This window comes from Anomaloglossus baeobatrachus, chromosome 6, assembly GCF_048569485.1.
Source record: "Anomaloglossus baeobatrachus isolate aAnoBae1 chromosome 6, aAnoBae1.hap1, whole genome shotgun sequence".
NCBI classification, from domain to species: domain Eukaryota; kingdom Metazoa; phylum Chordata; class Amphibia; order Anura; family Aromobatidae; genus Anomaloglossus; species Anomaloglossus baeobatrachus.
Window position 1 is genome coordinate 386,757,845 of NC_134358.1, and position 26,436 is coordinate 386,784,280.

Here is a 26,436-nt window from a genome sequence, read left to right on the forward strand (position 1 = left end):
GATGTGAGCCAGAGTAGAGTCTATGGCCTGTGGCCAGACTTAATTCATTTGTAAGTAAAAATAATGGTGTGTGTTCAGTCTGTATAAATTCATGCATAGCTCATAGCTCAAGTCTCATTGTTCCAGGCCTGCATTAAAGATTAAAATCTTTAAATTGGAACTTTCCTTTTATGCTCAATATCTGTCAGGGGTTATTTCCCAATTCCCTCTAGTCACTTCAATAAACCAGGAGAAAAACACTATGGTTTTCCTGTGTATGTACATGCATGACTCAAAGCTGACAAATGTCTTATGGAAAATGGTTAGGCATTATGATGGCTGTCATAAAAGTTTCATATAGTATAGTTTTGCATTCTGAGTGCAGACCCTGACATGTAACCCAAGATTATAGAAATGTCAGTATTTAAGTTCACGTCAGATATATTTACTAGAGATGAACAAACCTTTTCAAATTTAAATTTACCCAAAAAGAGAATTTTTTACTAAAAATGTGATGTTACGAGAATCAAGGCACCATAAAGTGAAATATAGTAAATCCTCCAAATTCCCTGAAAGTTATGTTTAAGGGGTGCTTCACACATAGCGAGATCGCTACCGAAATCGCTGCTACGGCACGGTTTTGGTGACGCAGCAGTGACCTCATTAGCGATCTCGCTGTGTGTGACACTGAGCAGCGATCTGGCCCCTGCTGCGAGATCGCTGCTCGTTACACACAGCCCTGGTTCGTTTTCTTCAAAGGCGCTCTCCCGCTGTGACACACAGATCGCTGTGTGTGACAGCGAGAGAGCGACAAATGAAGCGAGCAGGGAGCAGGAGCCGGCATCTGGCAGCTGTGGTAAGCTGTAACCAGGGTAAACATCGGGTAACCAAGGTGGTTACCCAATATTTACCTTAGTTACCAGCCTCCACAGCTCTCACGCTGCCTGTGCTGCCGGCTCCGGCTCTCTGCACATGTAGCTGCAGTACACATCAGGTAATTAACTCGATGTGTACTGTAGCTAGGAGAGCAAGGAGCCAGCGCTAAGCAGTGTGCGCTGCTCCCTGCTCTCTGCACATGTAGCTGCAGTACACATCGGGTTAATTAACCCGATGTGTACTGTAGCTAGGAGAGCAAGGAGCCAGCGCTAAGCAGTGTGCGCGGCTCCCTGCTCTCGCGGTTATGATCGCTGCTTCGGCTGCTGTGTTTGACAGCTAAGCAGCGATCATAACAGCGACTTACAAGGTCGCTGTTATGTCACAGAAAATGGTGACGTAACAGCGACCTCGTTGTCGCTGTCGCTTAGTGTGAACCAGCCCTAACACTCCGAGGCCTAATAGGACTTAAAAGAGCTTAAAAGGAGTTGGAAAAACACAGCCTTATCAATGTCTAAGTGACCTCACCATTGAAACAAATGGCAACCATTACTAACCAACAGTCCATTTAATAACCCAACTCACTGACAAACTTTAACCACTTCCCGACTAGAGACGAGCGATGCAGTTCAAGATCGCTGATCCTGCCTTAGATCGCCAATTGGATCTGCAATCCTAGCCGAACCCATTAAATTTAAAAATAGAAAGAACACTGGGCACTGTTCAGTATAAAATGCTCTGAAAATGGCTGACTATAGACTTGCATGTAGCTTGTCTGCAGAGTGATTGTCTTGCTCTGTTCTTATACAATAAACGCACTATGTGGTAGTACAAAGGAACCGCAGCCTGTAGTGCTCATTTCATAGCTCGAAAGTCTCAAATAAATGTGATCAAAGTAACGCGAAAGGCACTCACCGGAGCTGCTGTGTAAACAATGCTTTATTCCCACATTGGGTTGCAGAGTGAAGGCAGTGAGGGAGGGGGTGACGAGGCACGTCGGACGACGGCTGTTTCGCGTCTGTCTACGACGCTTCCACGAGTCCACATGTGGATTGGCTGTGACGCGTGATTGCTAAAATCAGCATGCAGATGGGAGGTTTGACATCTCTATTTTCTGGTTTGAAGACTGGAGGAGAAAGGTCCCCCTGCCCATCTGCTTCGAGATCTTGCTGGAATTTGTGGTGCCACAAGCAATTTCTGCTTTTTATACCACTCCCAGTTTTCCAGCTGCTGCCACCGCGATCCTATCCCTCCTGCTTGCTGCTAGGTCGTTGTCCGGTCACTATTGCGGTCCTGCTGCCTCCAGTCCTGGTCCTGCTTTCTCCTGTTGCCTCCGATCGTGGTCCTGCACCCTCCTGCTGCCTCCGATCACAGTCCTGCTCCCTTCGGCTTGGTTCTCTGGTGAATCCTTGTCACTCCTGCTACCTGCTGCTGGGTCCCTCCTGAGATCCTCCTGTTGTCACTCCTGCTGTCCTTCCTGCTATTCCTTTGATTAGTGATCCTGTCCCTTCTGCCCTGCTGGTTCTGTGAGTCTAAAAAAAATTTTTGTTTTGTTCCCTACTTCCCACCCTCCCTTCTGCTGCCGAGTACTAGTCAACTGCTGATCAGTTACAAGACCGCTGGTCAGGTATGTGACCATTAGATTTTTGGCAGGTTTTTTTGGGGGGTGTCCATTCCCCTCCCCTTTTTGCACTACATCTGTGTATTCATTCTGCAACTGATGATCGGCATCCAGTTGGGTTTTTTTAAAAGTCAAATAAGAGTCAAATAAAAATAATACATTTAGATTTGTTGATAGGCTTTCATTAGGTAATTTTTTTCATTTTCACATTGCAACATTCTAAAAAATGTTGAAGCACCTGGAGGTTCAAAGAGCTCACCACACATCTAGATAAGTTCCTTGAAGAGTCTAGTTTCCAAATTTGGGTCACTTGTGGGGGGTTTACATTGTTTAGACATGTCAGGGGCTCTTCAAATGCAACATGGTATTGTGTCGCCCTGGACAAGCCAGGGGACACAGGTAACAACACACACACACCCCCACCCCCAGCAGTTCACAGCAGACATCCCCAAAGTGACCTCCTTTCTGCCTCGGGCTCAGACTGACACACCAGGTGGGCGGAGTCAGGAGATGGAGACGCCCACTCTGGAGTGAGCTGGCCTGAGGCAGGAAACAAGCCCAGAGAAGTTCAGGAGTGAAGGAGAGAGGAAGTCTGCAGAGAGGCAGACGCAGACTGGGGCCTAGGTTGGAGCCTAGGGCCCCTGTGCAGAAAGTCAGACAGACGGTAGTGGCCGTCTGCAGGGAGCCGGGGAGCCAGTTGGTGGAAGCGCAGGTAGCCGGGGCTGGGCGGTGGCCCCCCGGTACTGAATCGGGGAGCCAGCTGGAAACCGGAGAGCAGGAAGAGTGTGCACGGAGGAGAAGGAAAGGACTTACACTAACAACCTGGGGTCAGGGGAAAAACACCGCAGCCGCCTGTGGGACCCGTCCATCCAGCCGTTTGTTTCAGCAGAGACTCTGTGTGCTTCATTGGGCTGAGTGAGTACCACCGTGCCATGTGGCACAGCGCTGCCCCTGCACCTCCACAGGCCCCATACCCGCCTGTCCACCATCCCAACCCCATCACTGGGCCCCGGGATCACCAACCCCTACCCACGGAGGGGCAACACAACAACTGGCTGCTCCACACCATCACTCCCGGGATCCCCAGCCAGAGCAGCGGTGGTGTACATTCAATCACCACAACCGTGGGTGGCGTCACGGACAATAAACTATCCCCAAATCCCAATCCCCTTTCACTCACGGGCGAGGAGCGCCGCTTGAGTCCCCGGGATCCGGCCCATCGCTCGAGCCACCGAGCAGCGGCAGGCCGCAGCAGCCGCGGCAGCCGGACCCGAGCAGTGGGAGAGCGCGGCGTCCCCTCCTCCGCCCGCGACAGTATCTGCTACAGATTCCAGACAATTTTGAGTTTGAAAAGTTAAATGGCGCTCCTTGCCTTCCAAACCGTGCGTTTAAACAGTGGTCCCCCCCCCCCACATATGGGGTATCACTGTAAATAGCAAAACATATTTTACAGTGCAATTCTTCTGTTACCCTTGAGAAAATTAAAAATTTTGTCTTAAAGAACATTTTTGTGGAGAAAATGAGATATTTTGTCAACATTCTAAAAATCCGTGAAGCTCCTGGGAGTACAAAGTGCTCACTACACATCTAGAGAAGTTTCTTGAGGGGTCTAGTTTCCAAAATGGGGAAACTTGTGGGGGTTTCTACTGTTTGACACATTGGGGGCTTTCCAAACACAACATGCCATCTCCTAACGATTCCAGCCAATTTTCCATTTGAAAAGTGAAATGGCGCTACTTCCCTTTTTGCCATGCACCTCAACAATAGTTTTTCACCACATATGGGGAATCTGCATACTCAGGAGAAATTGCACAATATATTTTGGGGGGCATTTTTTCCAGTTATCCTTGGGAAAATGGAAAATTTGGGGCTAAAAAGTAAGAAGAAAAAAGTAAAATTTTCATTTTTCCTTCCGCATTGCTATATTTCCTGTGAAGCATCTAAAGTGTTTATTAACTTCTTGGATGTGATTTTGAGCAGTTGGAGGGGTGCAAATTTTAGAATTGGGTCACTTCTGGGTATTTTCTCTCACCTATGCTTCTTGCAGTCACTTCCAATGTGATATGGTTGCTAAAAAAATTGGCTTTGCAAATTTTGTTGGAACAATGAGAAATTGCTGATAACTTTGAACTCTTCTAACTTCCTAACGAAAAAAAAAATATTTTCAAAAATTGCGCTGGTGTAAAGTAGACATGTGGGAAATGTTATTTAATAACTATTTTACATGACATAAAGACATAACACTCTGGTTTAAGGGCATAAAAACTAAAAGTTTGAAAATTGCTAAAGTTTTGACACTTTCACCAAATTTCTGATTTTTTTCCTGATTAAACACAAAAAAATATCATCCTAATTTTATCAAAAACATGAAGTACAATATGTCATGAAAAAAATAATGTCAGAGTCACCGGGATCCGTTGAAGCGTTCCAGAGTCATAACTTGTCAAAGTGACACTAGACAGAATTGCAAAATAATGGTCATTAAGGTGAAAACGGGCTTGGAGTGAAGGGTTTAGTTGAAGTGAATAGTGAAAACTGAAGTGAATAGTTTTTACATTTTTTTTATTTTTTTTTTTTAAAAGAGGGTCGAAAACTTATCCTTGTTGGTCATTTGTGATAAGGCAGATCTACCTTCACTGAAGCCCGACTCAGATTATTAAACTCGATGTTACTGAGTTTAGGAGCACTCTTATACAATGTATGAAGGAACAGTACAGAGACCTTTCTAATGAACTTTTTACATCTAGGCCTGCAGTGATGACAAGTGGGCATCCATGTGAATATGTAATATATGTAATATTTAATATGTAACTTAAATAATTATTATTATTATTATTATTACTATGGTTTAGACATTAATTGTTGTGTGTTTAGTTATTTAGAGGACACACCAAATTTACACTGTTATACAAGCTGCACACTGACTACTGTAAATTGTATCAAAGTGTCAGATCTTCAGTGTCGTGTCATGAAAAGATATAAAAATATTGACAAAAATATGAGGTGTACTCTTTTTTCTGATTGATAGATAGACAGACAGTCATGGCAGTAAGTTTTGGCACCCTTGAAATTGTTCCAGAAAATGAAGTGTTTTTCATAGAAAATTGTTGCAATTAAATGTTTTATTATACAAATGTTCATTTGTGTGTATTGAAACAACACAAAAAAACTGAGGAAAATGGTAATATAGATAAATTCTCACACAAAACTCCAAAAACGAGCTGGACAAAATTGCTGACACCCACAACTTAATATTTGGCTGCACACCCTTTGGAATAAATGACTGCAATCAATCCTTCCTATAACCATCAACAAGATTCTTACACCTCTCAACTGGAATTTTGGATGACTCTTCTTTTACAAACTGCTCCAGGTCTCTCATATTTGAAGGGTGTTTTTTCCCAACAACAATTTTAAGATCTCTCCTCAGGTGTTCAATGGGATTTAGATCTGGACTCATTGCTGCCACTTCAGAACTCTCCAGCTCTTTGTTCCATCCATTTCTGGGGGTTTCTTGATGTATATTTGGGGTTATTGTCCCGCTGGAAGACCCATGACTTAAAACACAAAACCACCTTTCTGACATTGGGCACTACATTGCAACCCAAAATCCTTTGGTAATTTCAAATTACAACATGCCTTGATGCCAGAGGCAGCAAAACAACCCCAAAACATCTTTGAACCTCCACTATATTTGACTGTAGGTACTGTGTTTTTTAGTTCTAGGTCTCATTTTGATTTTGGTAAACAGTAGAATGATTGTGTTTTATTTCATTCAAATGTTGATGGATAGTTTGAACTGACACTTATGCAAACTGAGCCTGCAGGACAGCTTGAATTACTTTGGAACTTGATTGGAGCTGCTTATCCACCATCCGGACTTTTCTGCATTGTAATGTTTCATTATTTATCTCTGCCCTCAACATTCAGGGAAATTAGTTATAGTGCCATGGGTTTTAAACTCCTTGATTATATTGTATACCATGGAGAAAGGTATATCAACATCTCTGGTGATTCATATAAATCAAATCCCAAATTGTTTGTTTTCACTGAGACCTGCAAATTTCATAAAGTTGTACTCAAATTCGATTTGCATCAAATCATAATCTTTATCTCTATAATTTACTGATGTTCTGGACTGAGTAAGAAAGTAATTGATTTTGTTGTCCAAACTGCTACTCTGGACTTCTGATATGTTACTCCCAGAACGTTAGCTGAAAATAGTACAGATGTAGTATAGGTAAATATACTAACAATTATTCACTTCTTTTTCAGCTATTGACAAACTCAGCCTTGATACATTTGTACTACAAGATGATGAAGAGATGAATATCTACCATGTTTTTTGGACTAGAAGACACACTGGACCATAAGACGCAGCTAGGTTTTAGAGGAGGAAAATAAGGGAAAGACATTTTAAACAAAAAATATGGTCATGATGCACTGTTATGGTGAGGATCTAAAAGTGACACTGTTATGCAGGTAATGTCCTCTAATTCTGTACTAATGTCCCCCACTAATGTCCAGGTATATATGACCCTAACCCTAGTATCCATGATATCCATCATGGCTCATCCTGATATATATGTCCCTAATTCTGGTATATATGATCCCCATTATGGTCCAATCCTAGTATATATGTCCCTCATCCTAGCATATATGTCACCACTCTGTGTCTATCCTGGTATATATGTCCCTCATCCTGGTGTATATGTCCACCATCCTGGCATATATGACCCCCATCCTGGTCACTTCTTAGTATATATGTCCCTAATCCTGATATATAGTTCCCCCATCATCGACCCTTCCTAGTATATAGTTCCAATACTGGTGCATATGTTCCTCACTCTGGTATATATGTCCCCCATCCTGGTATATATGATCCTCATCCTGGGCACTTCTTAGTATATATGTCCCTAATCCTGGTATATAGTTCCCCCATTGTGGACCCATCCTGGTTTATAGACATCATGTTATGCTGCTCACATAAATAAAAGATTCTATTCCCCTTCCATCCACTCCCATGGTGTGTGGCGTCCTCTTCTGATGCCAGCAACTGACTTGAGCATGTAAGTGGGGCAGAGAATTACATTACTGCCATGCGCCCCAAGTTGTATGCCAACGTCAGCCGACAGCTAATGCAAAATTAATATTCACTGCTCCACACGCCCGGGATTATGGGTGTGGGGAGCAGGGAATATTTATTTTCTTTAAGAGCGGACACACTTAATTGCCCCCAATTTCTGCAGGAAGCCGATGACTAGGGCGGTTAGTGTGTCCACTATTAAAGAAAATGAATATTCACTGCTCCCTACGGCCATAATCCCGCACACCTCTTTCTACCAGTAGGCATGATTATGGGCATGGGGAACACTGAATATTTATTTTACTTAATAGTGGTCACATGTGTTAACCTTAGCCACCAGCATACTGCAGTGGCAAGCCTGCTCCTACTTCCTGTGACATGGTCCATCATCGTCGCCCCCTCCCCCCCAGGCACAGGCACATCAAGAATTACCCTCATAAATAAGGAGTTACCGTGTTAGGATTCAATATTCCTTCCGGGCTATCTTTACTATTGTATGCTTCAATTCTTGCCTCATCTTGTAAGAAAATAGGTTGAAGGTTAATCTGAACACCAGACATTAGTACGAGGTCAGTTGTGTCAGAGCATCAAATACTGATTTCATATCAATTACTGAAGGCTACTAACCACAGGTCAGCTTCTACTGTATATAGACATAATAGATCATAGAAGCAATTATAGAATAAAAGCATGTCAGAATTTTATCAAACTACTGCCGTAGTCAGGAAAAAGGTAGGCCTTCCATGGCAAATTGCTCTTCTACTGCTACTCCATAGGCTCGCTTGCCATGTACATTTTCTGAGGGCTGCTAGTGTCAAATATGTTTATAAGTAACTGCAAATTCTTCTCTGCATTGGCTTTCTGTTACATGATTTCAATTCTTTATTCATATCTCAGACTCTATTCACATCAGCAATTTTGTTCCCTTGCCCTGTCATAGGAAGAAAACAGTGACCCTGCTGATCATATGTGATCTGCTGGAATCCAATCATGGTGTCCATCACTATATTGTGGGAGATCAGTTGGGGTGACAATTTAGCTTCGTGACATGAGGCTCATAAGGTTGGGCTGTTGAAGCCCAAATACTGACTTTGACTGGTGACTGTCTCATCCTAGTCTAGTTGCCTTGTATCAGTGGCAGCATGGCATTGCAATCTTCATGTCGAACAGTCAAAGTGGCTATACTGCTCTAGCCTTAGGACCCGCTTGCTAGGATCACAGGACTATAAACGGTTTAGAGATAAAAGCTGTCTGTTTCTAAGTGTCACCAGCAGATTTGTTCTTTAAAGATGACCTGTCATAAGGTAACGAATGGACAAGTGTTCCTGACATTTTATTTTTATGCAGTGGTTTAGTTGTTTGTTTGTTTGGTTTTTTTTTCATTTTTTATGTCCGCTTTACGGTTCCAGTTATGTGGGCCTTTAATTCAGCCCTTATTTTTATGATCTTTACTAGAGATGAGTGGGTTAAACCGCAGAGGATTGAATTTGAGTCAGATTTCCTGAAAATCGCGTTTTCAACTGAATCCAAACATTTTGAGATGAGATTTTTGGTTTGCAATCAACAAAAAAAACTACCACAGCACCATTTCCAACATGGCTGAAGCATCAGCGTGCAGGCTAATGTCATTTTGTGTTGCCACACAAGGTTCCCCATAATGCACTGCAGCTGTGACATCTTGCAAATTATCATACCTTGTAAAATGGTGGTCAGCACCTGGTCCATCACAGATCAGCAGGTCTCATTGAAACATAGTTTGTATAGCAGCGTAAAATGGCATAACTAAAGTTCGATGGGCCCCAGTGCAAAGTTTGGACCTGGGCCCTTTTAGCGCCCCTGAAGCCATCAGGGAGCTACAAGGTACTGCAAGGTACTGCATCCTCACCAGGATAAAGGGCCTACCCCCTAGGGACCCAGAAGACCAGTGCCGGTAACACACAAACACTCCAGATAATCCCTGTTTTTCCCCCACATCCCCCATAGAATGGCACTAGGCTAGAGTCGAACCAATATATGGCCACCTAGAGGTGGTGCCAATCCAGTCCACTAGACAACCAGGTGGGAGGGACAGACAGTGGACAGTCAGACAGTGTGTGAGGAGACAGTGAAAGTGAGCAGACAGACTGACAGGAGTGAACAGTGACCTGAGGGCCCAGGTGGTTGGTCGCTGGTGGAGTACATTGGAGTACTCCCGGAACTACGCACCAATGGGGTACAGAATCCTAGGTCAGGCAAAAGCTCCAGGCAGACGTGATAAAATCTGCACAGTGAGGGGACCATCAAAGACCTCACTAACCTTGAAGTTCGTGAATCAGTAGCAAAGGAAGAACCGGGGACAGGACCAGAGACTCCAACCCCACAGGGTTCATGCTACCATCATACGAACTGCTGAAGAAGACAACCAGGAGGGGACCCAGCCGCTCTACGCCACGGGGACCCACCAACCAAAGACAGGTGGAGGGGAAAGAAGCCACCAGGTCACTAAACCAGCACTGGGACTAAGGGGACCTGCGGTTAAGACCAGCCAGCCTTGGGTGACCAGTTACCAGCTTGCAGTGAGTAAAAAGAACCAGATACACTGAAACTCCCATTGTGGCCTACCTTCTTTCAACACCCATCTGCATTGGCTATCCTCTGGGGCCTGGCCCTGTTTGCAGAGGGCCTAACATCCAGGCTGCCACTAACACCAACCCCAGTAATGAAAACTGAGTAGCTCCATCTTCATAGCCGCAACACCGCAAGTGGCGTCACGTGTGAACATGATGTGTGAAAATCACCTGTAAATATTCCCTTTTTAAAAAAGCACCCAGGGCACGGGACCGGGCAATGGCCACCAAAGTGTCATTCCCCAGTTATACACCGTCCGTGACCGAGTACCCCATAAACCTGGGCAACACCCCCCCCCCATGTCCTCGCCTCCCTCGTGGTACAGGACAAATACGCTGAGATTTGGCTTTTTCCCTCAGCACCCAGCTTTCTCATACTCTGATATCCCAATATAATATTCAATATTATAATGCATCTCATAGTCCTCCATATGTTATAATGCATCCCCCATAGAAATCCATATATTATAATGCATCCCCTATAGTCCTTCATATCATATCAGATATATTATAATACACTCTCTATAGTCCTCTATATATTATAATACACTCCCCATAGTCCTCCATATATTATAATACACTCCCCATGATCCTCCATATATTATAATACATTTTCCATGGTCCTCCATATATTATAATATACTCCCCATAGTCCTCCACATATTACAATAAATGCCTGATAGTCCCCTATATATTATAATACACTCCCCATGGTCTTCCATATATTATAACACCCTCCCCATAGTTCTCCATATATTATAATACACTCCTCATGGTCCATACTGGCATCTGGGCTGCCTTTATTCGCAGTTGTCAGTCCTTGCAGCATGGGAGCGGTTCAGACATGTCTCTGGTAAATGGTGTTCTTATATGGTCCTGCTCATTATATGAGACCGTTTGGTACGATAATAATTTATAACATAGTGTAGGGACCCCCCTATAGAGATTTGCCGTGACGGGGCAGGGGGGCTCAAATCATTGATCAATCATTTGCAAAAAATCTCATTGAAATGTTACAGTAGGAATGAATTTGTGAATATTACACTTTTTATTTTCTCATTGTTGCATGCCATTCATAGGCAGTGCTGGCTCCCATCCTCTTTGCGTTTAACTGGTCGGTGGTTGACCGCCACCTTGCCGTGCACGCCCAGTGTGGTTTGCAAATTCCTTCTGTTGCCATCAAAGTCATGTTGGTGCCTGTTCACACACAGCCACCACCTCGTGTTCCACAGGCATCATTATTTAAAGCCCCACCTGCCTGAGCCTGTTCCACCCTCATCCATGTTTGCTGGTCTGGCACTGTGAGGGCCAGTTCTGACATTGTGCTGGTGTGTGTGGTTCTGCCACGCATATTGGCACCTGGGCTGCATTTATTCGTAGTTGTCAGTTCTGGCAGCATGGGAGCGGTTCAGACATGTCTCGGGTAAGTGGTGTTCTTATATGGTCCTACTCATTATATGAGACCGTATGGTAAGATAATAATTTATAACATAGTGTAGGGACCCCCCTATAGAGATTTGTCGTGACGGGACAGGGAGGCTCAAATCATTGATCAATTATTTGCAAAGAATCTCATTGAATTGTTACAGTAGGAATGAATTTGTGAATATTACACTTTTTATTTTTTCATTGTTCCATGCCATTCATAAGCAGTGCTGGCTCCCCTCTCTTTGCATATATTATAATACACTCCCCATAGTCCTCCATATATTATAATACACTCCCCATAGTCCTCCATATATTATAATACACTTCCCATAGTCCTCCATATATTATAATATACTCCCCATAGTCCTCCATATATTATAATACACTCCCCATAGTCCTCCATATATTATAATATACTCCCCATAGTCCTCCATATACTATAATACACTCCCCATAGTCCTCCATATATTATAATATACTCCCCATAGTCCTCCATATACTATAATATACTCCCCATAGTCCTCCATATACTATAATACACTCCCCACAGTCCTCCATATATTATAATACACTCCCCACAGTCCTCCATATATTATAATACACTCCCCATAGTCCTCCATATATTATAATACACTCCCCATAGTCCTCCACATATTATAATATACTCCCCATAGTCCTCCATATACTATAATACACTCCCCATGGTCCTCCATGTATTATGATATACTGCCCATTGTCTTCCATGTATTATAATGCACTTCCTATAGACTTCCATATATTATAATACACTCCCCATAGTCCCCCGTATAATATAATATACTCCCCATGATCCTCCATATATTATACTATACTACCAATAGACCTCCATATATTATAATACACTCCCCATAGTCCTCCATATATTATAATACGCTCCCCATAGTCCTCCATATATTATAATACACTCCCCATAGTCCTCCATATACTATAATACACTCCCCATAGTCCTCCATATATTATAATACGCTCCCCATAGTCCTCCATATATTATAATACACTCCCCATAGTCCTACATATATTATAATACACTCCTCATACTCCTCCATATATTATAATACACTCCCCATGGTCCTCCATATATTATGATACACCCCCCATGGTCTTCCATGTATTATAATACACTCCGTATAGACTTCCATATATTATAATACACTCCCCATAGTCCTCCATATATTATAATACACTCCTCATACTCCTCCATATATTATAATACACTCCCCATGGTCCTCCATATATTATGATACACTCCCCATTGTCTTCCATGTATTATAATGCACTTCCTATAGACTTCCATATATTATAATACACTCCCCATAGTCCCCCGTATAATATAATACACTTCCCAAGGTCCTCCATATATTATACTATACTACCAGTAGACCTCCATATATTATAATACACTCCACATGGTCCTCCATATATTATAACATACTACCAATAGACCTCCATATATTATAATACACTCTCCAAGGTACTCCATATATTATGATACACTCCCCATGGTCCTCCATGTATTATAATACACTCCCTATAGACTTCCATATATTATAATACACTCCCAATAGTCCTCCATATTTTATAATACACTCCCTATGGTCCTCCTTATAAATATAGCTTAATGCACCCCCATAGCCCTTTGGCCACAGTGACTAAATACATTCCTACTTCTCCTCATTCCCCCAATGCTCCGGTCTCCTCAGCATATCCACTGTTCTGCCGCCCTGCATAGCTCAGCACAGCAGGTGCGCAGTAGTGACATCATTGGGCTCCTCTGTGCTGACACATCAAAGCACAACAGACACAGCGGGAGAATGATGAGAGAGGGGGCGCTCCCTCTCTTATCATTGCTCTCAATTGTATTGAAAGTGCAATCCCTGGCTGGGGGCCTGCGGGGGAGGCCCCGGTGCCGGCACTTGCACCGGGCCTCCTGACATGGGCCCCTTAGTGGTCGCGTAGCCTGCCACCAATGGTGGTGCGCCACTGGTCCTTGGGCCCCCTGAACCCCCGGGCCTGGTAACGATGGCGACCCCTGCGACCACGACCATTCTGCCCTGGCAGAGTAATATTCCATCTCCATAGTCACTAGGTAAGTCTCTCATTTAGGCCTCCGCCACACATCCGTGAAAACCACGTCCGTGTAAAACGGGCCGTTTTTCGGGTCCGTTTTCCGTTTTTTAGGTCCATTTTTATGGTATGTGTGGCCTGCGTGTGTATCCCGTATGCTAGCTGTATGTGCGTGTGGAATGTCCGTGTGTGCGTGAGTGAAATAACTGACATGTGTGTGTGTTGTCCGTGTGAAATGTACGTGTGTGATGCAAAATGTCGTTACTACATGTCGGAAGACAGAGTAGCGGGATGAGAATGAACTCGGGTGAACTTCACCCGACTTCATAGTCATGCCGCGGCTCTGTCTTTGTGCCGTGTACTGATTAGCGGTCACCTGTGAAGGATTCACCGGTGACCGCTAATCCCCCGAGTGACTGAAGTGTCCCCCCCTCTCTCATACTCACCGTTCCCCGATCACCGGCGCTGCACGGCGTTCACACTGCTCCGGCGGCTTTTTCTAATTTGAAAAAGCCGGCCGCTCATTAAACAATCTCGTATTCCCTGCTTTCTCTCCCCACCGGCGCCTGTGATTGGTTGCAGTCACACACGCCCACCACGCTGAGTGACAGCTGTCTCACTGCACCCAATCACAGCAGCCGGTGGGCGTGTCTATACTGTGCAGTGAAATAAATAAATAAATAATTAAAAAAACCGGCGTGCGGTCCCCCCCCATTTTAATACCAGCCAGATAAAGCCATACGGCTGAAGGCTGGTATTCTCAGGATGGGGAGCTCCACGTTATGGGGAGCCCCCCACCCTAACAATATCAGTCAGCAGCCGCCCAGAATTGCCGCATACATTATATGCGACAGTTCTGGGGCTGTACCCGGCTCTTCCCGATTTACCCTGGTGCGTTGGCAAATCGGGGTAATAAGGAGTTATTGGCAGCCCATAGCTGCCACTAAATCCTAGATTAATCATGTCAGGCGTCTCCCCGAGATTCCTTCCATGATTAATCTGTAAGTGACAGTAAAAAAACACACACACCCGAAAAATCCTTTATTAGAAATAAAAAACACAAACAAATTCCCTCATTACCAATTTATTAACCCCGACAAACCCTCCATGTCCGGCGTAATCCACGGACCTCCAGCGTCGCTTCCAGCTCTGCTGCATGGAGGTGACCGGAGCAGCAGAATACACCGCCGCTCCGGTCACCTCCACGCAGCTAATGAGATGAGTAGCGCGATCAGCTGCTGTCACTGAGGTTATCCGCGGCCACCGCTGGATCCAGCGGTGGCCGCGAGTTACCTGACTGACAGCAGCTGATCGCGCTACTCATCTCATTAGCTGCGTGGAGGTGACCGGAGCGGCGGTGTCTTCTGCTGCTCCGGTCACCTCCATGCAGCAGAGCTGGAAGCGATGCTGGAGGTCCGTGGATTACGCCGGACATGGAGGGTTTGTCGGGGTTAATAAATTGGTAATGAGGGAATTTGTTTGTGTTTTTTATTTCTAATAAAGGATTTTTCGGGTGTGTGTGTTTTTTTACTGTCACTTACAGATTAATCATGGAAGGAATCTCGGGGAGACGCCTGACATGATTAATCTAGGACTTATTGGCAGCTATGGGCTGCCAATAACTCCTTATTACCCCGATTTGCCAACGCACCAGGGTAAATCGGGAAGAGCCGGGTACAGCCCCAGAACTGTCGCATATAATGTATGCGGCAATTCTGGGCGGCTGCTGACTGATATTGTTAGGGTGGGGGGCTCCCCATAACGTGGAGCTCCCCATCCTGAGAATACCAGCCTTCAGCCGTATGGCTTTATCTGGCTGGTATTAAAATGGGGGGGGACCGCACGCCGTTTTTTTTAATTATTTATTTATTTATTTCACTGCACAGTATAGACACGCCCACCGGCTGCTGTGATTGGGTGCAGTGAGACAGCTGTCACTCAGCGTGGTGGGCGTGTGTGACTGCAACCAATCACAGGCGCCGGTGGGCGGGTAAAGCAGGGAATACGAGATTGATTAATGGGCGGCCGGCTTTTTCAAAATAGTAAAAGCCGCCGGAGTTATTATAACAGCCGTGCAGCGCCGCGCTGGAGATCGGGGAACGGTAAGTATGAGAGAGGGGGGGGAACTGACCGACAGACAGCTAGAGGGACAGATAAGACAGAGAGACCGACCGACAGACATAGAGACCGACCGATGGACTGAGGGAGAGAACGAAACAGAAAAAGAAAAAAGACCGACATCACATGAAAAAAGCACAAAGCATACAGGGAGCAAACAGAGATGCGTCCGTGTCACTCGGACGTGCGCACAGACCCATTGACTTTCATTGGGTCCGTGCTGCGTGTTGCGTGCAGAAAACGGACATGCTGGCGTGAGACACGGGCCAAAAAATGCATCACGGAGACGGACTCACGGACATAACCAAAAACGCAATTGTAACCGCTGAGATATAGTAACATTGGTGCACATTTGGCCGTGTCTCCAGTATACACGGAAACGGACCAAACACGCACGTGTTTCACGGATGTATGTTTCAGGCCTTACAGTGTAAGCTCTTATAATCAGCATGGTCCTCTGTCTCTTCTGCAGAAAGTAAGCTTTTACGTTCAGCAGCGTCCTCTTTCTCTCCTGCAGAGAGTGTAGGCTCTTATGGATAGTGGGATCTTTTCTCTCTTATGGAGAGCTTATGATTTTATGCTCAGCAGGGTCCCACCTCTCTCTCCTATCCTACATGTGTATTTTCCAGGTAATTACAAGCTTTATAGTATTGAAATTCGCACAAATTATTTTGATGTGAATCACATTTTTTGTGAAAATTCAGCAAAGTTAGCTAAATTGAACTTCAAAAGATTTGCTCATCTCTAGTTTTTACTCATGATAAGGAGATCTGTTGGAGTCTGAATTCGGTAACTTTGCCAAATTTTCCCAAAAAGTTAAATTTGCTGTGAATAAATTCAGACAGGAAGGGAAGGGAAGAAGGGGTCACGGGGATAGAAAGAGGACAGAGACATTTAGAGAAACAGGGAAAGAGAGATAGTTACCATAGTTACCTTCAATATGATTCACCACTTACCAGATGGATCTGGAGATGGAATCCAGCTCTATCACATACTAAGAGGCTGGCACGTGACTGTACTGGACTGGGAACCACTGAGCTTTGACAACTTAGTGGTGTACCACCACTGTGCAAACTAAGAAAATCGTATTTGCAAACTTTCATTGGATGTCATAGCTGCTGGGCTTTATGGGAATATCCCCTTTGCTACACAAACTGATGTGTAGTGTAGCTCCACCAGTGTTGGAAATGGTGCCGGGCAAGGGCCATCAGGTCCAATCACCTGTGAGTGCAGGCTTTCCTAAATCATCCCAGCTATATGTTTATCCAGCTTCAGCTTGAAGATTTCCATAGATGGAGCATTCACCACCTCCCGTGGTCGCCTGTTCTACTCCCTGACTTTTTGCGAATCAAGAAACAATTCTCAGAGTATTTCAATTAACATGAAACTGCAAATTTAAGGAAATGTGACTCAAACTTGAGTCTCCTTGAGTTAATGTGTTCATCCCTAGACTTTAGCAAAGGGGCATTGCTCAGAGTTCTCTGAGGCGAGTCTTTAGGCTGCTCTGCATTATTACCATGGGAGCCAAAGGTGGCCACCAAATTAGTAAGACAAAGAGTGTTTGCTTTTGATCATAATTGGAATAGTATGAATTTAGAATAGTAAGCTAGGCAAGGTATTATTTTTTATATTTACTGTACAAATATTTTACACTTTTTACAAACTTTTGTGTTTGATATACATATAGAAAATACATAAAGAGCAGAACACTTTTATAATGTTTAATTATCTCAAATTGTTTGATTACACATGAAATGGTCTTAAAATTGTTACTTACCTTCAAAACAGCAATGACAGCAGGTGGATAGCTGAGTCCTACCATGTTTGATGTTCTTCTGTACATCCTATATAAATAAATTCTTGGTTTAATATTTTGTTTCCAAATGAGCGGCATTAATGAATCAGTAATCATTCTCTTTATTACACCCATACATGAGAAGGCTTTAGCCCAAAGTATAAGCTTAAAGGAAAATTAAGCAGAGGTTATCTCAAGGACATATTCTTACAGGTCAGGTTAAGGACCATTTACTGCAAAAAGTTTACAAATTTTACAAAAGTTTACAAAAGTTTGCAAATTTGTGAGAGGGTGAGAGTATATCAGTAACCTTTATCTACTCTGAACTCCTGCAGAACGATTATTTACTGCTCACAGCGCTGTTTTGGTTCAGTGTTTTTAATAATGGAAATGTTACAGTGTGCATTGTTACTGACCAGCCACAAGAGGCCGCTGTTTCCATCTATGTTCAACTGTTTGGTTACTATAGCAACATCTCAATGGACTTAATCACTGGACTTTGTGGGCTGAGGAGGCGGTGTGTGTGAGCTGCAGGGAAAGCGTGAGGTATGCGTAACAGCGAGGAGCCAAAACACAAACAATTAAATGAGTTGGGAGAAGATTTGTGTTGGAGATTAGTGAGGAGGACCGTGACGCGTGTGAGCAGCATCCTGTGCCGGAGACCACCATTCTGCAGTTGCTGGCTATATGGGTTCACTGTGAGAGGATCTCCAAGTCACTTATTATGGCAACTGGACACCGTAGTACCCGAGTACATTAGGCTGGGCTCAGAACCATGTAAGAGGATGTCCAGTGCCCTGCCGTTCCTGAAGAATGTTATAAATGTGATGATAAATTGGTGTATTTTAATGAATTGTGATAGTAATGTACTGTATGTTATGTGTTTCTTCTGTGTAATTTGTCCGGCCGCCACTAGGTGTCAACAGGTCCCTGGTCCCTTGGTGTAGGAAATGTAGAGGTAGTGACAGAACGGCATGGGTTAACAGGGGGAGGAGAGTCCCCAGCACAGGAGTTATAGGGAAAGATAACTTCCTGATAAGGGTAATTAGTGAGGGATAGAGAGTAGTGACAAGCAAAGAAAGGACTTGCAGGGTCAGGTGTAGCAGAGTGGAGTCAGGTGGGGTGGAGGATTCAGGCATAAAGAAAAGACAATAGGAAGAAGGAGTAAGGGAGCCTGAAGTGGGCGTGATCCCCATCAGCTAATGAGCTTCCTTCCAGTATGAAGGAAGTAAAGGAGGAGAGCATCCCTGTTGCCAGGAAGGAAAGGATAAATCGCTCTTTGGTGGCCGTAGCTGAGAAGCTAGGTTCTGTAAAGAAAGAAATGCCTGTAAAAGATCTCGATGTGAAGACTGGCTTTAAAAGGTGGAAGCTGTGTACTAAACTAATGTTCAGTAAAGTTGTTACAGTTTTAACTGGTGGTGGACTCGTTACTGAGGCGTGCGATGCCAGGATGTAGTGAATGGGATCCTGAGAAGGCAGATGAAGACCCAGATGAGCAGCCTCAGGCAGGTACCACCTCTCCACCCACCTCATACACGACTCTGTCCCCCATGTCTGTACTGTGTCGGGGTGGGTTGACTAAAACCCACGCCCATGACTGCCCCTTCGAGGTACTTTACAACCTTGTGCCTGCTACACTTTGTTTTAGTACCAAAACACTTTTCTGTTCTGGTTAGGCCTTATATATACACACACAGTAAGACTTGCCGGCTCTGCTGTGTCAGTTTGCAGTTACATTTAAAATCTTAAAGGGACAGCACCACATATTTGCATTGACTGTTGCTCTATAAGATTACCAGGACTGTATTGCTGTGTGGTTTGTCTGCCCACTTTTACCATCTGCCTTCTCTGTGAGGCTTCAGCAATTCAGGGTATGCAGGGGGTTTATTGGATTTGTTAATGTTTAGGTGGATAAGTTGTAAGGCCTTGTGCTGCACCACTGGTAGGGCGTGTTCACCCACACACAATTACTCCTGCTTCGCAGTGGGATAACTAGAATATTAAATGACTGTCCAGACTGTCCCTTTGTTAGGCAAAGGTTGTTGAGAAGGCGACAGAAATCACCATTACGGGTGGCGCGGCACAGGGGTGTCGGCCTAAGGCCTTGTATTTATATTGTTCTGTTTTATGGATGGCTTCTGTTTTGGTAAAGTAAAGCAATCATTTATCAACCAACGGCCTAGAGTCACTTTCCTGGTGCGTGGTCTTGCTGTATACTGGGGAGCCCACCCTGTACACGACTTACAAATTGATTAATCCTTTTGCTTTTTTTTTACTAGTGTTCTGCAGTTCTTTTAGCAAATCAATCTGTTTTAATTAGAACGTTGCTCAATATTTCTTCTTTGCCACTGCTTAAGAGAAAAGCCAAAAAGGAACTTTCTCCTAAATACTTCTGTGAAGGCTTTCTCTTTGCAAACATAGGCAGTAGTGCTCCAGACTTACCATATTCAGTGTCACACAATGCAGTTCATTACAGTCTTTGATGCATGTGTTTTCACCCAAAGCCAGTAGTGGATGTAAAAATAAAGGAAGAATAAAAGCAGTCTTTCCTTCATTAGTGTGTTTTCCCCTTATCCTAAAATTTGTGTATAAAAGTGTTTCAATTTGTCTGAGTGCATATGGCCCCTGTTTTCTTGCAAAAAATTGTCACATAAAATATCAGTAGGGCATATATAGATGTAGTAAGTGTCTTCCTAGCCTCTGGAGGACTTGTTTTTACTTGTTGTTCGAAATGCGTAAGGTGCACTTACGCGTGTTCTCTCAAGTTTTGGATCCGTTGGAATTTTTAATATCTAATACATTTTTGATATTTTAATATACTGGATTGTGGTGCTTGGTCCACTCTTCACTTTTTCTCAACTGGGCTATTAACGCAGGAGACCATACAGCTATCTGAATGATACTTTACAAGTAGCAATTTATTTGTTGAGCCTATAACTCATACCCAAAATGTGTGTTGAGGGTTATCAAGTGAATGATACTGATTTGAATTCATAGACTCAGCCCCTGGTCAAGAATAGTGCTATGTATATAAAAGAAGACCATTGTATGTCATGTAACCCACCATAAAGGTAAATTGTCTCCTTTATCTTAAAAGTTGGTAACCCTAAGGGTACCGTCACACTTTAGCGACGCAGCAGCGATCCCTCCAGCGATCTGACCTGGTCAGGATCGCTGCTGCATCGCTACATGGTCGCTGGTGAGCTGTCAAACAGGCAGATCTCACCAGCGACCAGTGACCAGCCCCCAGCCAGCAGCGACGTGCAAGCCGATGTTTACCTTAGTTACCAGCGCACACCGCTTAGCTTAGCGTGTGCAGGGAGCAGGAGCCGGCACTGGCAGCGTGAGAGCTGCAGAGGCTGGTAACGAAGGTAAATATCGGGTAACCACCTTGGTTACCCGATGTTTATGTGGCGCCCCTGACCTGGTCAGGCACCACTGAGTACTGCACCCATGCTGGGGACAGTACAATACAGGTAATCCAGAAGGCTGACCGAGGTGTGACTACACAGGCGCATAGTGATCAGGTCTCACACATGTACCTTTGAGAGGACCCCTGGGGATCCCAGGAGGGGGAAAAGCCTTCACCTCCACTGGAATAGTGGAGGGGGCCAAAAGCCTCCATCTCCAATCAAGGGGTGTGGTGGAGAGCCTGGTTGCTAGGTGGCGTAGGCAGGCACAAAGGGAAAAGAGAAGGAGGAGTAAACAGTCTGAAGCAGAGTGTGGAGGAGTGAGGAGCATGGAAGTGGAGCTCAGACAGAAGCAGCAGTGAAGGTCCCAGGAGTGAGCCGGTTTAGTGCAGAGTCCAGGGAGCTCCGAGGAGAGCAGACCCCTGGGGCTGTTGCAGTCTAACAGCGCCCGCGCAGTGGCTACCGACGGGGGAGAACGGTCACCTAGGAGTGCTACCCGAAATCCATCTTCAGCTAGAGAGAGAGCACGGAGTGGGAAGTAAGGAGACTGCTAGGGAGTACCAGGCCCAAACGGGCGGCAGATCCCGGAGCGGGGATAGATCCACCTTTCCTTGCTAAACCTGCCGGTGTGGGGCCCTCAAAGCCCACACCACAACACCCAAAAGCCGCAGCCACGTAGCCACAGTTAGGGCCCATAGTTCACAGGAGGCAAGTAGCTGGAGTGATCTGGTCCAGGCGACAAGCAAACGGCAACCGAAGGGGAGAGAGGCTTCAGCAACTTCCCTGGGTGACCCCCATAGGGACTAAAAGTCGGGGTTACCCCAAACCACAAAGGGCTAAGGAAGGCGAGTCGGTAGTCACCATCATTAGTCAGCCGGAAGGATACCTGGTTCCAGCCTGGTTCATCCCAGCTACGCCCGGGTTACTCACCCTGCCATCTAAAGTGAGTAAAACCCCTGAAAGACAATCTGCTTGTGTGGAGTTATTCTGCGCCTTGTGGTTCTACACCTCTACACAGGGCCCTGGGGCTTGCCTCACTCTCAGGAGGCTATTACACCCGACTGCACCCACCATCAGCCCCAGGCATCCCTTAACCTGCAGTGGCGGTCCCCACTGACCGCAATTCTGAGAGTGGCGTCACGACAAATAGAAGATTTCCTACCAGTGACAAGATCCAGCCGAGTGGAGTCCCTGAAGGTAATGCACCGACACAACACCTGTGGGGCTTCACATCTGGCGTCACGAACAGGATAAGGACTAGACCTGTTCAGACAGGTGACCATGTGCCTGGGCGGTCCGCTTGAAAAATTGGAAGCGCCGCCATATTGCCACCATGAAAAGCGCGCTGAAAAACAACAGCAGCCCGCGCTGGGAGAAGTTACCGCCCACGAAGAGGTGTGGCTACCCAGAGATCCCCTGCAGAGTTCTGACCTCGCTTGTGAAGAGAGCGGAAGCGTTCAGAGACGTCGGGACAGAAAGGGAGCCAGAAGCCTGCTGCTGGAAGAGGCAGAACAGAAACTGAAGAGCCTGCTACTGGAGGCAGCGACGAGTCCACTGCTGGGAAATCGTGCAGAAGACGGCGCAGAGGAAATGGCGTCTGAACGCAGAAACCCAGAGCCAGGCTCCGCTGCCTGGTGGTATCGGGAGCTTGCCCAGTTCTGCGACCGACTGGAGACCCGGGTCGTAGAGCAGATCAGAGAGGAACGCATGGAGCTTCTGGAGATGGCTGCAGCGGTTCAGGCCTACGAGGGGAGAGCCACGCGACGAGTGCCAGACCGAGCGGCGACGACTCAGACCCCGATGGTGCCAACGATGGGTGAGTCCAGTGTTGCCCCTGCCAGCACGAGTGCCCCGACCCCTGCTGCCACGCCCGCGGTCCCTGAGGAGGCGCCCGGCGCGGCGACGCTGAGCCAGGCCGCAGCCACGCCAGGTGTGGCCCGCCAAGCCCAGGCCGCCGCAGCGATGCCCTGCTCGGCCCACCAAGACCCGGTCCCTGCAGTAACGCCAAGTCCGGCCCGCAAAGAACCGGCTGCCACCGCGACCCTCATCCATGCCGCGGGTGTGACGCTGACCCAGGCCGCCGCCTTGCTAGGCCCGGCCCGCCAAGACCCCACCGCAGCAGCGACGCTCATCCACGCCGCAGGCGAGGTGCTGAACCAGGCCGCAGCCACGCCAGGTGCGGCCCGCCAAGCCCAGATCGCTGCAGCGACGCTCAGCCCAGCCTGCAAAGATCCCCTCGCAGCTGCGACGCCGATCCAAGCCACGACAGCGACGCCAATCCAGGCCGCCGCAGCGATGCCCTGCCCGGCCCGCCAAGAACCGGCCACAGTAGCGACGCCCGCTAAGCCGCCAGTTGCAACAGCGAGGCTGATCCAGGCCGCCGCCATGCAGGGCGCGGCCCGCCAAGACCAGGCCGCCGCCATGTCAGGCGCGGCCCGCCAAGATAAGATTGTATCACCGTTTACCCCGGCCTGCAAGGCCAGAGCAGACATCGCTCCCCAGTCCAAGGAAGTCCCTGCTAGGAAGTCCCTGATAGGAGAGGACCCCGCATACTGGGAGCTGAAGGCTAACCTAGAGTCCCAGTTCCCACAGGAGATGGTGGACCGGTATCTGCTCCCTCCACATACCCCCAGGAGGATTCCGGCAACTCTTGCAGTAACTACGCCAAAGAGTCCCCCGCCTGGGCCTGCTGAAGAACATCCATCCCCAGCACTGCCACGACAGGAGTGCTCAGAAGAACTAAGGGGGAGGGGAGGCCAGGAAGTTGAGGAGCTGACCCAGGAGCCATCAGCAGTGGATCCATGCCCAGAGCCAGAGATGTTGCCATATTCCCGCTGGGATGAAGAAGACCCGATACCCTCTGCTGAGGAAGATGTATCCAGAATCCAGCCTGCAAGCCGCGAAGTAGCGACCCAGCAGAGCCCGGCCCGTAGGACACGGCGCCGTAGCAGAACCAAGTTTTCCCCTGCACCGCAGTCTCCAGAAAATAAAGACGAAGTCACGGCCAGAGACTTAGAGGAGAAACGGTTTTTGAGAAGAGCCAAATCCCAGGTCAGAGGTCCACTTTGTCGAGGAGTAGTAGAAGATTTCAGCCTAAAATCAGGATACGGCTTCATAGTAGCACCTGGTATGAAAGAAGGCATTTTTGTCAACAGAAGAGACGTTAGAGCTCATTTGCCCAGAGGACATCCTGGAAGGAACCTAAGGATGGGAGATTCAGTGGAGTTTACCATGCATCAAGGAGAAAGAGGCTGGTATGCACTCGATGTAACACCATGTCCTAAAGAAAAAGAAACAGACACGGAAGAAGAAAGGAAAGACAGAGATAGAGAAAGAACAGACAAAGAACCCACTGATGAGACCACCACGGATGATGAAAGAGATCGAGAAACCAACAGGTGCCGCAGCCCTACAGGCCCAAGCCCTGGTAAGGAGGAATCCATGTAAAGCAAGAAAAGTAAAGTACAACAAGTTACTGTTTTGACAAGTTTGAAGTTTTGCAACGTTGAAGAGATGTGCCCACATAAACTAATGTGAGAAATGAACCTTAAGGCTATGAACTGGCTATAGCCACAAACTCTCGCAGTGTACATAGTTACCCCAGAGGCACCACCACCAGAGCCAGCCTGTTTAGGGGCTTGGCTCGTCTGCAACCAGGGAGCACGTCCATTATGGGGCCTTGGCTTACCTGCAACCAGAGAGCATGCCTGTTTATGGGGCCTGGCTCTCCACCACAAAGAGGGTACCTGGTCAGCACCAACTGTGGAGGCCGCCTCTACATCCTGCCAGAAGAGGCTGAAGGCGCGGATCCACCAGGCCAGGTATACCCTGAAACCACCAGCCCATGAAAGCCGCCTCTACATCCTGCCAGAAGTGGCTGAAGGCGCGGCCAACGGGAGAGGAAGATTGGAGGAAAGGTCTGGGGAAGTAGATGGCCCAGACCTGGTTACCAACAGGACCGGTGACCTGCCTCCTGAAAGGGTTTCGGGTGGGTTAACGGACTTGTGGGTGGAGGGTGGTGATGTATGGTACCTGGTGGTTTTAAAAGTTTTACCATGTTTTAATGTTTTATGCATTTTAAAATGTTGTCTTGCAGCCCGAGGACGTGCTGGTGATAACTAAGGGGGAATGTGGCGCCCCTGACCTGGTCAGGCACCACTGAGTACTGCACCCATGCTGGGGACAGTACAATACAGGTAATCCAGAAGGCTGACCGAGGTGTGACTACACAGGCGCATAGTGATCAGGTCTCACACATGTACCTTTGAGAGGACCCCTGGGGATCCCAGGAGGGGGAAAAGCCTTCACCTCCACTGGAATAGTGGAGGGGGCCAAAAGCCTCCATCTCCAATCAAGGGGTGTGGTGGAGAGCCTGGTTGCTAGGTGGCGTAGGCAGGCACAAAGGGAAAAGAGAAGGAGGAGTAAACAGTCTGAAGCAGAGTGTGGAGGAGTGAGGAGCATGGAAGTGGAGCTCAGACAGAAGCAGCAGTGAAGGTCCCAGGAGTGAGCCGGTTTAGTGCAGAGTCCAGGGAGCTCCGAGGAGAGCAGACCCCTGGGGCTGTTGCAGTCTAACAGCGCCCGCGCAGTGGCTACCGACGGGGGAGAACGGTCACCTAGGAGTGCTACCCGAAATCCATCTTCAGCTAGAGAGAGAGCACGGAGTGGGAAGTAAGGAGACTGCTAGGGAGTACCAGGCCCAAACGGGCGGCAGATCCCGGAGCGGGGATAGATCCACCTTTCCTTGCTAAACCTGCCGGTGTGGGGCCCTCAAAGCCCACACCACAACACCCAAAAGCCGCAGCCACGTAGCCACAGTTAGGGCCCATAGTTCACAGGAGGCAAGTAGCTGGAGTGATCTGGTCCAGGCGACAAGCAAACGGCAACCGAAGGGGAGAGAGGCTTCAGCAACTTCCCTGGGTGACCCCCATAGGGACTAAATGTCGGGGTTACCCCAAACCACCAAGGGCTAAGGAAGGCGAGTCGGTAGTCACCATCATTAGTCAGCCGGAAGGATACCTGGTTCCAGCCTGGTTCATCCCAGCTACGCCCGGGTTACTCACCCTGCCATCTAAAGTGAGTAAAACCCCTGAAAGACAATCTGCTTGTGTGGAGTTATTCTGCGCCTTGTGGTTCTACACCTCTACACAGGGCCCTGGGGCTTGCCTCACTCTCAGGAGGCTATTACACCCGACTGCACCCACCATCAGCCCCAGGCATCTCTTAACCTGCAGTGGCGGTCCCCACTGACCGCAATTCTGAGAGTGGCGTCACGACAAATAGAAGATTTCCTACCAGTGACAAGATCCAGCCGAGTGGAGTCCCTGAAGGTAATGCACCGACACAACACCTGTGGGGCTTCACATTTACCTTGGTTACAGCTTACTGCAGGCTGTCAGACGCCGGCTCCTGCTCCCTGC

The 26,436-nt window shown here is 46.9% G+C and overlaps 1 protein-coding gene across 3 annotated transcripts in view; it reads right to left on the reverse strand.

Moving 5' to 3' along the window:
- Positions 1–26,436, reverse strand: part of PDE1C (phosphodiesterase 1C) — a 1,233,587-nt gene that overhangs the window by 363,238 nt on the left and 843,913 nt on the right. For all 3 annotated transcript variants that reach the window (XM_075315087.1, XM_075315088.1, XM_075315090.1), the window contains one exon: positions 17,592–17,658. In XM_075315087.1, coding sequence (XP_075171202.1) covers positions 17,592–17,658 — 67 coding nt within the window. The remainder of the gene's footprint in view (positions 1–17,591; positions 17,659–26,436) is intronic.